This window comes from Osmerus eperlanus, chromosome 15 (assembly GCF_963692335.1).
Source record: "Osmerus eperlanus chromosome 15, fOsmEpe2.1, whole genome shotgun sequence".
In the NCBI taxonomy this organism is placed as follows: Eukaryota; Metazoa; Chordata; class Actinopteri; order Osmeriformes; family Osmeridae; genus Osmerus; species Osmerus eperlanus.
Genome location: NC_085032.1, coordinates 16710096 through 16723941, shown reverse-complemented (window position 1 = coordinate 16723941; position 13846 = coordinate 16710096). Strand labels below are relative to the sequence as shown.

Here is a 13846-nt window from a genome sequence, read left to right as displayed (position 1 = left end):
TGTGTTGGGGTGGAGGTGTGTTGGTGTGTTGGTGTGTTGGGGTGTTGGTGTGTTGGGGTGTTGGTGTGTTGGGGTGGAGGTGTGTTGGGGTGTTGGTGTGTTGGGGTGGTGGTGTGTTGGGGTGTTGGTGTGTTGGTGTGTTGGGGTGTTGGTGTGTTGGGGTGTTGGTGTGTTGGGGTGGAGGTGTGTTGGGGTGTTGGTGTGTTGGGGTGGTGGTGTGTTGGGGTGTTGGTGTGTTGGTGTGTTGGGGTGTTGGGGTGTTGGGGTGGAGGTGGTGTGTGACAGCAGCGTTCATCTCTGTTCTTCAGCCGCGACCCACAAACACACACAGCTCTGCAACTCTACAGTCTCAAACAGGAGCCTTTAAGACAAACCTGCTACAGTAGAAGGGTCCTAGGAGAGGGCGGGTGGCAGGAATGAACACAAGGTCTTGGGGAAGTGAGGGGAGGGGAGGGGAGGGGAGGAGAAGAAGAGAGCAGAGAAGAGAGAGCTTTTCCTAATAACGCCGGTGAAGACATGAGAGACAGCTTCTGGTGTCTGTCCATGTTTCCCCCTCCTCCTCCTCCTGGGAGACACCTCCTCCTCCTCCTCCTCCTCCTCCTCCTCCTCCTGGGAGACACCTCCTCCTCCTCCCCCTCCTCCTCCTCCTGGGAGACACCTCCTCCCCCTCCTCCTCCTCCTGGGAGACACCTCCTCCCCCTCCTCCTCCTCCTGGGAGACACCTCCTCCCCCTCCTCCTCCTCCTGGGAGACACCTCCTCCCCCTCCTCCTCCTCCTGGGAGACACCTCCTCCTCCTCCTCCTCCTCCTCCTCCTGGGAGACACCTCCTCCCCCCCCTCCTCCTCCTGGGAGACACCTCCTCCCCCCCCTCCTCCTCCTGGGAGACACCTCCTCCCCCTCCTCCCCCTCCTCATCCCCCTCCTCCTCCTCCTGGGAGACACCTCCTCCCCCTCCTCCCCCTCCTCCTCCCCCTCCTCCTCCTCCTCCTGGGAGACACCTCCTCCCCCTCCTCCCCCTCCTCCTCCTCCTGGGAGACACCTCCTCCCCCTCCTCCCCCTCCTCCTCCTCCTGGGAGACACCTCCTCCCCCTCTTGAACTGAAGTTTATCTTCCTTCCTGTCTTTCATCACAGAGGTTATTAAACCATGCGCGGCGCTCTGCCATTTCTAATTACCCCGCCTGTGAACAAAAGGAGGCCAGGGGTGAGGAGGGGTGAGGAGGGGTGAGGTGACGGCAAGGAGGGGGAGGACTGGAGGAAAGGGAGAGGAGGGGAGGGAGGAAAGGGGGGAGGAGGGATGAGGGAAGGGAGAGGAGGGGCGAGGAGGAAGAAAAGATGAGTGGAGAGGGGGTGAGGAGGGGTGAGGAGGGATGAGGAGGGGTGAGGAGGGGTGAGGAGGGGTGAGATGAAAACACAGCTGGACAAGCAGCATGTTATAATAATCCTTTAAGCGATACTGTTGGCGTGGTCAGTGTTTCAGCAGATAATGACTGGCTGGGTAATTACAGAGGGAGCAGCTCTGGGATGGATATCTCTCCTGTAAGGTTGTTAAACGTCCCTCAGCACAGGGCTCAGCCCAGTATCCATTACCTCACCGAACCCCTAAATTACCTCTAAAGGTGTCGTTGTGTGTCCCCCCTCCCCACAGGCCCCGCCCCCTGGAGGAGGTGTGGCTTCATGCTGGGGTTCTGAGGCCATGTTGAAGCAACCCCATGCTGAAATTAGTTTCATTTGACTACTGAGGCCTCAGCCCTCCAGCTACGCTCTCAAACCCCATGTACACTCTCATTATCCAGCTATACTCTCATTATCCAGCTATACTCTCAAACCCCATCTATGCTCTCATTATCCAGCTATATTCTCATTATCCAGCTATATTCTCATTATCCAGCTACACTCTCATTATCCAGCTATACTCTCATTATCTCATTATCCAGCTACACTCTCATTATCCAGCTATATTCTCATTATCCAGCTACACTCTCATTATCCAGCTATACTCTCATTATCCAGCTACACTCACATTATCCAGCTATACTCTCATTATCCAGCTATACTCTCATTATCCAGCTACACTCTCATTATCCAGCTACACTCTCATTATCCAGCTATACTCTCATTATCCAGATATACTCTCATTATCCAGCTACACTCTCATTATCCAGCTACACTCTCATTAACCAGCTATACTCTCATTATCCAGCTATATTCTCATTATCCAGCTATACTCTCATTATCCAGCTACACTCTCACTATCCAGCTATCCTCTCATTATCCAGTTCACTTTAACACTGTGTTCTGTGGTGTTGATATACATTGTACATTGTGCAGACAGTACCTGGCTGGTCCCAGCAGATACTGTCAAACACACACTCAAACACATGCACACAAACACAATCGCAAACACACTCACAAATGCACTCACACACTCACACACACTCACAATGTCAAACAAGAGGGCTTGTTTCCCTGAGCAGAGAAGATGAGCGATGTTATCCATCCTAGCTGGCACCCCCCACACCCCCCCCCCCCACACACACACACCCCCCCACCCCCCACACACACACACCCACACACACCCCCCCACACACACACCCCAGATGCCCTAGCGTAGACTGACCCATCCTATCCCATCGCTATGGAAGCAAGCAGTCAGCTATCACCAGAGAGAGAGGGGGGCACTGTTTCCTGTCTCTCATCTAAATATTTAGACTCCAGAGGTTCAGAGTGGTGAGGAGAAGAGGGGCTGATGTTTTGGGTTACATAAAGTCCAATCCTTCAGAACAGGTTTTGAACAGGCCTACTGACCACTGCTCAGATGAAATCCTGCTGGAGTGTGTGTGTTTGTGTGTGCTGCTTAGAGATCACACCACAGTGGAGTGTGTGTGTTTGTGTGTGCTGCTTAGAGATCACACCACAGTGGAGTGTGTGTGTTTGTGTGTGCTGCTTAGAGATCACACCACAGTGGAGTGTGTGTGTTTGTGTGTGCTGCTTAGAGATCACACCACAGTGGAGTGTGTGTGTGTGTGCTGCTTAGAGATCGCACCACAGTGGCGAGAGCGTAAATGTTAGCATCCATTGGCGCTCGACAGAGATGAAATTCCGCCCTCTGTTCATTTACAGTGAGTCACGCGACAGCCACGCTCATTTCACCTCTGAAAGGTGCCAGTGGCCAGCTGCCATGAGATCTCCTTCGCAGATAGCTGGAGGCTAGGAGCTGGACGAGTCAGCATAGTTAGATAGGAGATCAATACCCAGACCACCAAAACACTGTACAACTAAAAACTTCTGATCATCCATCTTCTGCTGTACTTCCTACATGTACTTCCTACATGCACTTCCTGTACTTCCTATATGCACTTCCTGTACACCGCTTAGGATAAAAGCGTCTGCTATATGAATAGAATGTAAAAGGTAAACAGCTTAAGCGGGGTTGTAGCTAAACGGTTAAACTGCTGACCTCATCTCCGCCACCCTGCTTCATCTGTTTAAGCTAGCAAAGCCTCAGAATAACGTTTCAAACAGCATGTTAATCCCTGCTCTGGATGTGTGGAAACACAGAGGAGCCCTCACATGGTGAACACTGTGGAGGAGGAGGTGAGAGGATGATACTACAAAGGTTACTCTGTAAAGATGAGGTCATTCATCTGGGGGGAAAAGTCTCTCTCTCTCTCTCTCTCTCTCTCTCTCTCTCTCTCTCTCTCTCTCTCTCTCTCTCTCTCTCTCTCTCTCTCTCTCTCTCTCTCTCTCTCTCTCTCTCTCTCTCTCTCTCTCTCTCTCTCTCTCTCTCTCTCTCTCTCTCTCTCTCTCTCTCTCTCTCTCTCTCTCTCTCTCTCTCTCTCTCTCTCTCTCTCTCTCTCTCTCTCTCTCTCTCTCTCTCTTCCTCTCTGTCTCTCTCTCCCAATGTTGCCCTTCCTCTGGAGTGCTGCCACAGGCTTGTCTATCCATGACATCACACCCAGCCTCTTTCCCTGAGAGCTGACTATGAGGTGTGTGAGGGAGGGCAGGTGTGTGAGGGAGGGCAGGTGTGTGAGGGAGGGCAGGTGTGTGAGGGAGGGCAGGTGTGTGAGGGAGGGCAGGTGAAGCTGGGGTCTTGACTTGTTCACAGTTCTGACAGTTCTTTTGTGGTTGTCTGGTTTGTGGTCTGGTTGTGGTTGGTCGGTAGCAGTGTGGTTGAGGGTGTGGTTGAGGTTGTGGTTGGCTGACCTGCAGGCCCAGGTCCGCGGGGGCCCTCCTGGGGTTGGGTGGAGCGGTTGCGGTTCTGCTGCTGTTTGCGTCGGGGGGGCGGCGCGGGCGGTCCGGACATGGACCTCGCTGACCTTGAAGAACGCGACCATGAAGGGCTGCTTCTCCAGCGCACCGCCATGCCCCACTAGCCCCGCCTCCTTCGGACTGATGCTCCGCCCTGAAACACACCCCAAGACCACGAGGCAACAGCACGAAGTGGGAGTAACTATCTCTCCAATCAGCTATTAGTCTAACACTTACACACCCGGAACCTGGTTAGTCACAGCGTTCAGGACGAACAGTGTCTCACCAGTGCTGGTCTCCACGCTGATCTGCAGGCCCAGGTTGTGGGTGGGACTCATCACCCACAGGTTGCTGGAGGCTGTGATGTCGAACTCCAGCCAGCCCTCCTCCGCCGGCCACAGACGCCTCGACTCCAGCAGGAACAGCTCCTCCTCCCTGGGGCCGAGGACACAGGAAGCACCGAGGACTTCTGGGTAAATAAACAGCTATGACTTCTGGGTAAATAAACAGCTGACTGCTGGATAAATAATCTGCTATGACTGCTGGGTAAATGTGAGGTGGAGACTATGAGAGAGTCAGTAAAGCCTGGGCTGGATTTGAAGGCCTTAGCTTTGTGGTACGCACTCTGTACAGTAAGCCACCTGCATTTTCACATTAAATTTGATTCAGTTAGCAGACGCCTTGTTCCAAAGCAATATACAGTACAGATAGCATGTAGAAAGAATCAAGGATCAGAAGTGCTTCGTTCTAACAGTATTTCAGTGGTCAGAATCAAGGAACGGTCTGTATTTACCAGGCACAGTGCAAAGTAACATCTCAGCTACCAGGCACAGTGCAAAGTACTTCAACTTTCAACTTTATTTGTCCCTGGAGGGCAATTGGTTTTGCAGCAGGACATAGATACAAAACAGACATATATAACAGACATGGTAGACAAGTCTCAGCTACCAGGCACGGTGCAACAATAATAATATCTCAACTATAATATTGCATAGTACAGTGCAGCGAGAGAGGGGGGGAGAGAGAGAGAGGGGGGGAGAGAAGGGGGGAGAGAGAGAGGGGGGAGAGAGGGAGAGGGGGGAGAGAGGGGGGGAGAGAGGGAGAGGGGGGGGAGAGAGGGGGGGAGAGAGGGAGAGGGGGGAGAGGGAGAGGGGGGAGAGAGAGAGGGGGGGGAGAGAGGGGGGGGAGAGAGAGGGGGGGGAGGGGAAAGGAAGGAGAGTGAAAGAGGAGAGATAGAAGGAGAGAGAGAGAGACAGAGAGAGAGAGCTTCAGAAGGCCTGTGCTCTGTCCCTATTACAGTAATCCCACAGCTCAGGTCCGATGGCCTCTCCCCTTCGTCCCACATCAAAGCCCTCAGTCACCCAGGTGTTCTGGGAATGCCCCTGCAGCCATGCATGGGCAGCCCCTCTTTACTGCTCGTTAAGCACAGGGTTTCTGGAGGATTCCATGGGAGCCTGTTCCCGGTCGCCCCCCCTACCGGTAACTTCACACGTCAGACACAGCAGGAGCCGGTGTACCGGGAGCTGGCCGCTCGGGATCAGAGCGGGTGTGTGAGCGCTGGGAGGAACAGGCCAGTAAAATACCACAACCTCTTACTGACTGCTTAAATGGACTGGAATAATAAGGTCAAATGTCAAACCTTTATTATTTCTGTTCAGTCATAATAAATCTGCTTTATGGTCCATGTTGTCGACTGCTAATACACACTGTGTCATGTTCAAGTCAGGTTTAACAAGCATCCATCTCTTCACCGTCAAGACCTCAAAACCTGTCAGAGTCACAACAGGACAGTGTGCTGTAGGCCACTAGAGAAGGAAGCTCTAAAAAAAATGTATTGAAATCTATTTGAATCTGTGAAAAGTCAGTATAAAGCACATTTATCCAGCCGTCAGGTCTTTTCACGCACACATTTTCTGCATTGTGATCTCACATTCCTCGGCTGGTGTTGGCGAAACCACGCCAATCAAATTAGAAGTACAAAAGGCGAGAAGTTAATTAAGAAGCCTATCATTATGTCTGCAGCTAGCAGGCGAACCCGTTACCGTGGGAAACAAGCCCTGGATGTGGTGAAGGCTTGACTACCCAGGGGCAACAGCAGACATGACCTGGGACAACAACCAGACTTTCAAAATACATGAGTTTCATTCTGCAACTTCAATGGAAACTTCAGAATATGTTTTGACTGGTAGATGCAGCCATCTCTCCATACAGCCAGTATAAACAGCTTCGAAACACAACTTGGAAAAACGCGCAAACGAGTCCATACGTCCACAATCGTGCGCTTCAAACCTGAAGGCCTACAGCTCTGTGACAGCCAGCTGTAATTGTCTTCAAGGTAAAAATCTTGTCCTGCAATAATACTGAAACTGGATATATATGGACCCTTTCATCTCCGAATATCTTAGAGCTTCACCTGCACAAACCACCGTTATGGAGGTGGAGGAATGTGACAAACAGGCATCTCATGATACAAGATACCCAGACAAACCTAATCATTCTACATTTCCTGACATGCATAATTCACAAGCATGTTTTGTGAGCATGTATTGTATGAATGATTATAATAATGTAGAAATGTCCAGTGCTCTAACCGCTAAGCTAAACCCCCAAGCTAAACCCCCCTGTACAGTACATCCTCGATATCAAGGGACAACAAAAAACAACAACTAAAAACTATAAAAAATATCTAGCTCTCTTTGTATGCTTAACTTCTCTCTGTGGAATTTTGGACGTTCATACCCACATCCCTATATCTTAACTCTAAATTAAAAAATAGTTTAAAAAAAAGCCAGCTCTCATTTGTCAGTGTTACACACAGAGACCCTGGGGCTGTTCATCAGAGGGAGGCTGTTCCATCAGAGGAGGCTGTTCCATCAGAGAAGGCTGTTCCATCAGAGGAGGCTGTTCCATCAGAGAAGGCTGTTCCATCAGAGAAGGCTGTTCCATCAGAGGGAGCTGTTCCGTCAGAGGGAGGCTGTTCCATCAGAGGGAGGCTGTGTTCATCTCAAAGCCACAGTGTAAATGGTTTGGTGTGTGTGCAAGCCCAGATCTAACTCAGGCTGTTTTGGGACTCTGTAGTGGGGTTATTTTAGTAAGACCTTGTGGTCTTGCCTCTCGACATAAACCACATGGCAGGAAACCATGATGGAAGCCAGTTTCCCGCTGAGAGCACAGAGCTAGCTCCATGCTCATAAACACCCTATCAATCCTGGCCTTCGGATGCTAGGCTAGGCTAACTTTTAGCATGGACGCACTACATCCTCTGAACTGAAACTGTTTTGCTATCGAGTTGTGAAGGCTCTTATGGCTCCGTGATGTTGAAGACATCCAAGCATTCTCGTAGCTGCTAGGAAGGGTTGGTCCAGTATAGAGTCCTGCTAGGTGGGGCTGTCTGGTAAATACAGACCGTTCTTTGATTCTGAAAACCGAAATACTGTTAGAACTGTTCACTTCTGATCCTTGATCTTTTACTGCACTTCTCTACATGCACTGTTTGTATGTTGCTTTGGATAAAAGCTAGAGAGAGTGTGTGTAAGTGTGTTACCTGGTGGGTTGCTCTATCACCACCTGGAACACGCTCAGGTTCAGCGTTTCGTTCCGGAACGCACGGCTCACGCACATCCTTGTAGCAGCGCGGAACTCTGAGGCCGTCACCCCCTCTCCCTCGGGGATCTGGGACAGGTTGAACTTGAACTGCTTGTGATGTTGTCTCTGAGGAGAGAGCTCACCGTCGTACTCCACTGTCGTACACACACACACACACACATGCACACATTCAGAAACACAGGCACAGAAACAAACACAGAAACATACACACATTCAGAAACACACACACACGTAGAAGCAGAGGGAGAGAGAGAAACAGACAGAAGCACAAGGTTAACCAGGAACTGTGAACACGTCAATAACAGGGCAGCATGTTTGAGAGTTCTCAACATGGAACCACACAGCAACATCAGAGAGGCTGGCTCACTTCTCATACTGGGAATACAGTTCCGGTTGTTTTGAGTCTGTGTGTATTCTCCCAGGCTGAGAGCAGAGCGGATATCTCCTTCACAGACTCAGCAGCGGGCTGGGCCATAAAGGACTCTTAACGATCCTGTGTGATTGATACGTCTGGACTAATGGGGATGTGGGTTAGTGTTTCCTTAAATAAACCCCTTGTTATTGTCTGCAGCGAAAGCCCATGATTTGGGGGTTGTAAACTCGCCTGTGTGTTTCTCGACCACTTGAGAGGTTCAACAAATGAGAAAAACCAACAAGCGTTCCTCTGAAGAGCTCTCCCACATCGCCCAGGGCAACGATGGCTGCTGGGTTGGGTTCCCCGGGGAACTCCTGTCTCACTCTGGTCTGAACTCCCAGAACTGGGATGTCTCCACAGAGCAGTACCACACAGTGAGAAAGCAAGGGGGAGAGAGAGACGGAGGGAGAGGAAGGGAGATAGAGAGAGACAGAGGGAGAGACAGAGAGAGCAAGAGAAAGCGAGCGGGAGGGAGAGAGGAGTATAAACATGTAGCACAGTATGCCTATCCTCAATCTTTCCTGTCGCTAACCATGTTCTGCAAGCACCCCCATGATGAAACACACACTCGTTCTCTCTCTCTTTCTCACACACACACACACACTCGTTCTCTCTCTCTTCTCACACACACACACACACTCGTTCTCTCTCTCTTTCTCACACACACACACACACACACAGATCTCCTGCAGCACGGTAGCTCCCAGGGCTCTAAGGGTTGTGGTTCCCTCTGTAAGTGCTGGAGCAGGCGGATAGTACAGCCGGAGCAGTGGCTGATGGGATTTCCATGTTCCTGGGCTGACACGCAGGCAGGTCCTCCTCCACCAGATCACTAAGGACTGCATTAACTAACACACACAGTGTGTGTGTCTGTGTGTGGGCATGTGTGTGTGTGATACGGCTCCTACAGTACGTCTGTGACACCGCCCATCACACAGTCACACACACACACATCCATCACACAGTCACACACGCACACACCCATCACACAGTCACACACACCCATCACACAGTCACACACACCCATCACACAGTCACACACACCCATCACACAGTCACACACACCCATCACACAGTCACACACACATCCATCACACAGTCACACACGCACACACCCATCACACAGTCACACACACCCATCACACAGTCACACACACCCATCACACAGTCACACACACCCATCACACAGTCACACACACCCATCACACAGTCACACACACCCATCACACAGTCACACACACCCATCACACAGTCACACACACCCATCACACAGTCACACACACCCATCACACAGTCACACACACCCATCACACAGTCACACACGCACACACCCATCACACAGTCACACACACCCATCACACAGTCACACACGCACACACCCATCACACACACACACACACCCATCACACAGTCACACACACACCATCACACAGTCACACACACACCCATCACACAGTCACACACACCCATCACACAGTCACACACACACACATCCATCACACAGTCACACACGCACACACCCATCACACAGTCACACACACCCATCACACAGTCACACACACCCATCACACAGTCACACACACCCATCACACAGTCACACACACCCATCACACAGTCACACACACCCATCACACAGTCACACACACCCATCACACAGTCACACACACCCATCACACAGTCACACACACCCATCACACAGTCACACACACCCATCACACAGTCACACACACCCATCACACAGTCACACACACCCATCACACAGTCACACACACCCATCACACAGTCACACACGCACACACCCATCACACAGTCACACACACCCATCACACAGTCACACACGCACACACCCATCACACACACACACACACCCATCACACAGTCACACACACCCATCACACAGTCACACACACACCCATCACACAGTCACACACACCCATCACACAGTCACACACACACACATCCATCACACAGTCACACACGCACACACCCATCACACAGTCACACACACCCATCACACAGTCACACACACCCATCACACAGTCACACACACCCATCACACAGTCACACACACCCATCACACAGTCACACACACCCATCACACAGTCACACACACCCATCACACAGTCACACACACCCATCACACAGTCACACACACCCATCACACAGTCACACACACCCATCACACAGTCACACACACCCATCACACAGTCACACACACACACACCCATCACACAGTCACACACACCCATCACACAGTCACACACACACACACCCATCACACAGTCACACACACCCATCACACAGTCACACAGTCACACACACCCATCACACAGTCACACACACACACACCCATCACACAGTCACACACACCCATCACACAGTCACACAGTCACACACACCCATCACACAGTCACACACACACACACCCATCACACAGTCACACACACACATACCCATCACACAGTCACACACACACACACCCATCACACAGTCACACACACCCATCACACAGTCACACACACACACACCCATCACACAGTCACACACACCCATCACACAGTCACACACACACACACACCCATCACACAGTCACACACACCCATCACACAGTCACACAGTCACACACACCCATCACACAGTCACACACACCCATCACACAGTCACACACACACACACCCATCACACAGTCACACACACACACACCCATCACACAGTCACACACACCCATCACACAGTCACACACACCCATCACACAGTCACACACACCCATCACACAGTCACACACACACACACCCATCACACAGTCACACACACCCATCACACAGTCACACAGTCACACACACCCATCACACAGTCACACACACACACACCCATCACACAGTCACACACACCCATCACACAGTCACACAGTCACACACACCCATCACAACAGTCACACACACACACACACCCATCACACAGTCACACACACACACACCCATCACACAGTCACACACACACACACCCATCACACAGTCACACACACACACACCCATCACACAGTCACACACACCCATCACACAGTCACACAGTCACACACACCCATCACACAGTCACACACACACACACCCATCACACAGTCACACACACACACACCCATCACACAGTCACACACACACACACCCATCACACAGTCACACACACACACACCCATCACACAGTCACACACACACACACCCATCACACAGTCACACACACACACACCCATCACACAGTCACCGGGAAAGTTCCAGCAGGCAGGGGAAGGCCTTGTGTCAGGGGGGCAGAGCTGAGTTCCAGCAGGCTGTGTGGATGTGTATCACCAGTGCCGCCTGGTCCTGATCACACCTGAAGAGTGGTTCCTCTTCTGGCATCTCGGTTCATGTTATGTAATTACTTGGCAGACTATATCCAAAGTGACAAACAGGGGGGGGGGGGGGGGGGATTTAAACCAGTGACGTCTAGATATGCAGCTCTACCACCATCCCTCTCCCCCAGAGTAGTGACCCCAGGTCCCCTGGATGACCTCCGTGCCCCCTCACACTGCTGGAGGCTCCATCAGGCTCCATCAGTCTCCATGGAGCTTCTGAGAGACCCTGACACACACAGACCAGCACATCTGATCCCAGCTCTACCTGACTGCTGAGGATCCAGGAGGAGATGCCTGGGCCTCGCTGAGGAGGAATCTGCCTCAAGTGTTTCTAAAGATGGGACAGCAGGAGTACATCTTTCCAACTAATAGCATGTCATGGAAACAGATGGAGGCGGGTTGGCACGAAGACGAAGAATGGGCTGACCAGAAACACTGACCAGAAACACTGACCAGAAACACTGACCAGAAACACTGACCAGAACTGCTAGCACACACATTGGGCAACACCGTACAAACACACGTTCTCACCACACAAACTGGGGCATACAAATGCCTCTATACAACGAACACACACGTGTACGCATGCACACACTATCACACACACACACACCAACACACACAGATTTCGATAGTAAAGGACAGGACAACAGGCAGACCTGGGGCCCAGTGCAGAGTGGAATGTATGATTTGGTTCAGCCAGGTGGGCGGTTTCCATCCTCACAGATAGATAGTTAAAAAGAAAGAGATGGAAAGGGATGATGGGGTGAGCAGGGAGAGAGAGAGGGAGATATATATATATATATATGAGAGAGAGAGAGAGAGAGAGAGAGAGAGAGAGAGAGAGAGAGAGAGAGAGAGAGAGAGAGAGAGAGAGAGAGAGAGAGAGAGAGAGAGAGAGAGAGAGAGAGAAAGAGAAAGAGAGAGAGGAGGTGAGGATAAGGAGTGGAGGGGAGTTTTGGATAGCTTTAATTGAAGCTGTTCTCTCGTTTCCACCTGCGCAACATCTGCGTCCAGTGTCCTGAATGCTATTGTCATTATCCCACACAGTACAGCCCCCCCCCCCTCCCCAACAGAACTGCAGCCCCCCTCCCCCCCCTCCCCCCCTCCCCAACAGAACTGCAGCCCCCCTCCCCCCCCTCCCCCCCCTCCCCAACAGAACTGCAGCCCCCCTCCCCCCCCTCCCCCCCCTCCCCAACAGAACTGCAGCCCCCCTCCCCCCCCCTCCCCAACAGAACTGCAGCCCCCCCTCCCCCCCCTCCCCCCCTCCCCAACAGAACTGCAGCCCCCCTCCCCCCCCTCCCCCCCTCCCCAACAGAACTGCAGCCCCCCTCCCCCCCTCCCCAACAGAACTGCAGCCCCCCTCCCCCCCCTCCCCCCCTCCCCAACAGAACTGCAGCCCCCTCCCCCCCTCCCCAACAGAACTGCAGCCCCCCTCCCCCCCCTCCCCCCCTCCCCAACAGAACTGCAGCCCCCCTCCCCCCCCTCCCCCCCCTCCCCAACAGAACTGCAGCCCCCCTCCCCCCCCTCCCCCCCCTCCCCAACAGAACTGCAGCCCCCCTCCCCCCCCTCCCCCCCCTCCCCAACAGAACTGCAGCCCCCCTCCCCCCCCTCCCCCCCCTCCCCAACAGAACTGCAGCTCCCCTCCCCCCCTCCCCAACAGAACTGCAGCCCCCCCTCCCCCCCCTCCCCCCCTCCCCAACAGAACTGCAGCCCCCTCCCCCCCCTCCCCCCCTCCCCAACAGAACTGCAGCCCCCCTCCCCCCCCTCCCCCCCCTCCCAACAGAACTGCAGCCCCCCTCCCCCCCCTCCCCCCCCTCCCCAACAGAACTGCAGCTCCCCCCCCTCCCCCCCTCCCAACAGAACTGCAGCCCCCCTCCCCCCCCTCCCCCCCTCCCCAACAGAACTGCAGCCCCCCTCCCCCCCTCCCCAACAGAACTGCTTCCAAACATATCTGCACGATGAGGCAACATTCAAACTTTGATTGAAGTCCTTCTGCTACCTGTTTGGGACAATGTTGTCTTGGTCTACTTGCTGTGCCACTCCAGGTCACAGGGAGGCACTGTGACAGAGGGCCTGATATCAACTGTGCTACCTGAGCCCCAGAGAGAAGGCTCTTATACCTGCTCCAGGGAGGGCTGTCAGCGGGACCTTCCTGAGGAACGGTTTGAAGAGGTTGCGGAGACAGC

The 13846-nt window shown here is 52.8% G+C and overlaps 1 protein-coding gene across 1 annotated transcript in view; it reads right to left on the bottom strand.

Annotated features, from left to right (window-relative positions):
* The window catches only part of bmp6 (bone morphogenetic protein 6), a 30493-nt gene that overhangs the window by 3147 nt on the left and 13500 nt on the right, over positions 1–13846 (bottom strand). The window contains 4 exon segments of the mRNA XM_062480404.1: positions 4204–4280; positions 4282–4402; positions 4535–4683; positions 7793–7988. Of these exon segments, the coding sequence (XP_062336388.1) occupies positions 4204–4280; positions 4282–4402; positions 4535–4683; positions 7793–7988 (543 nt within the window).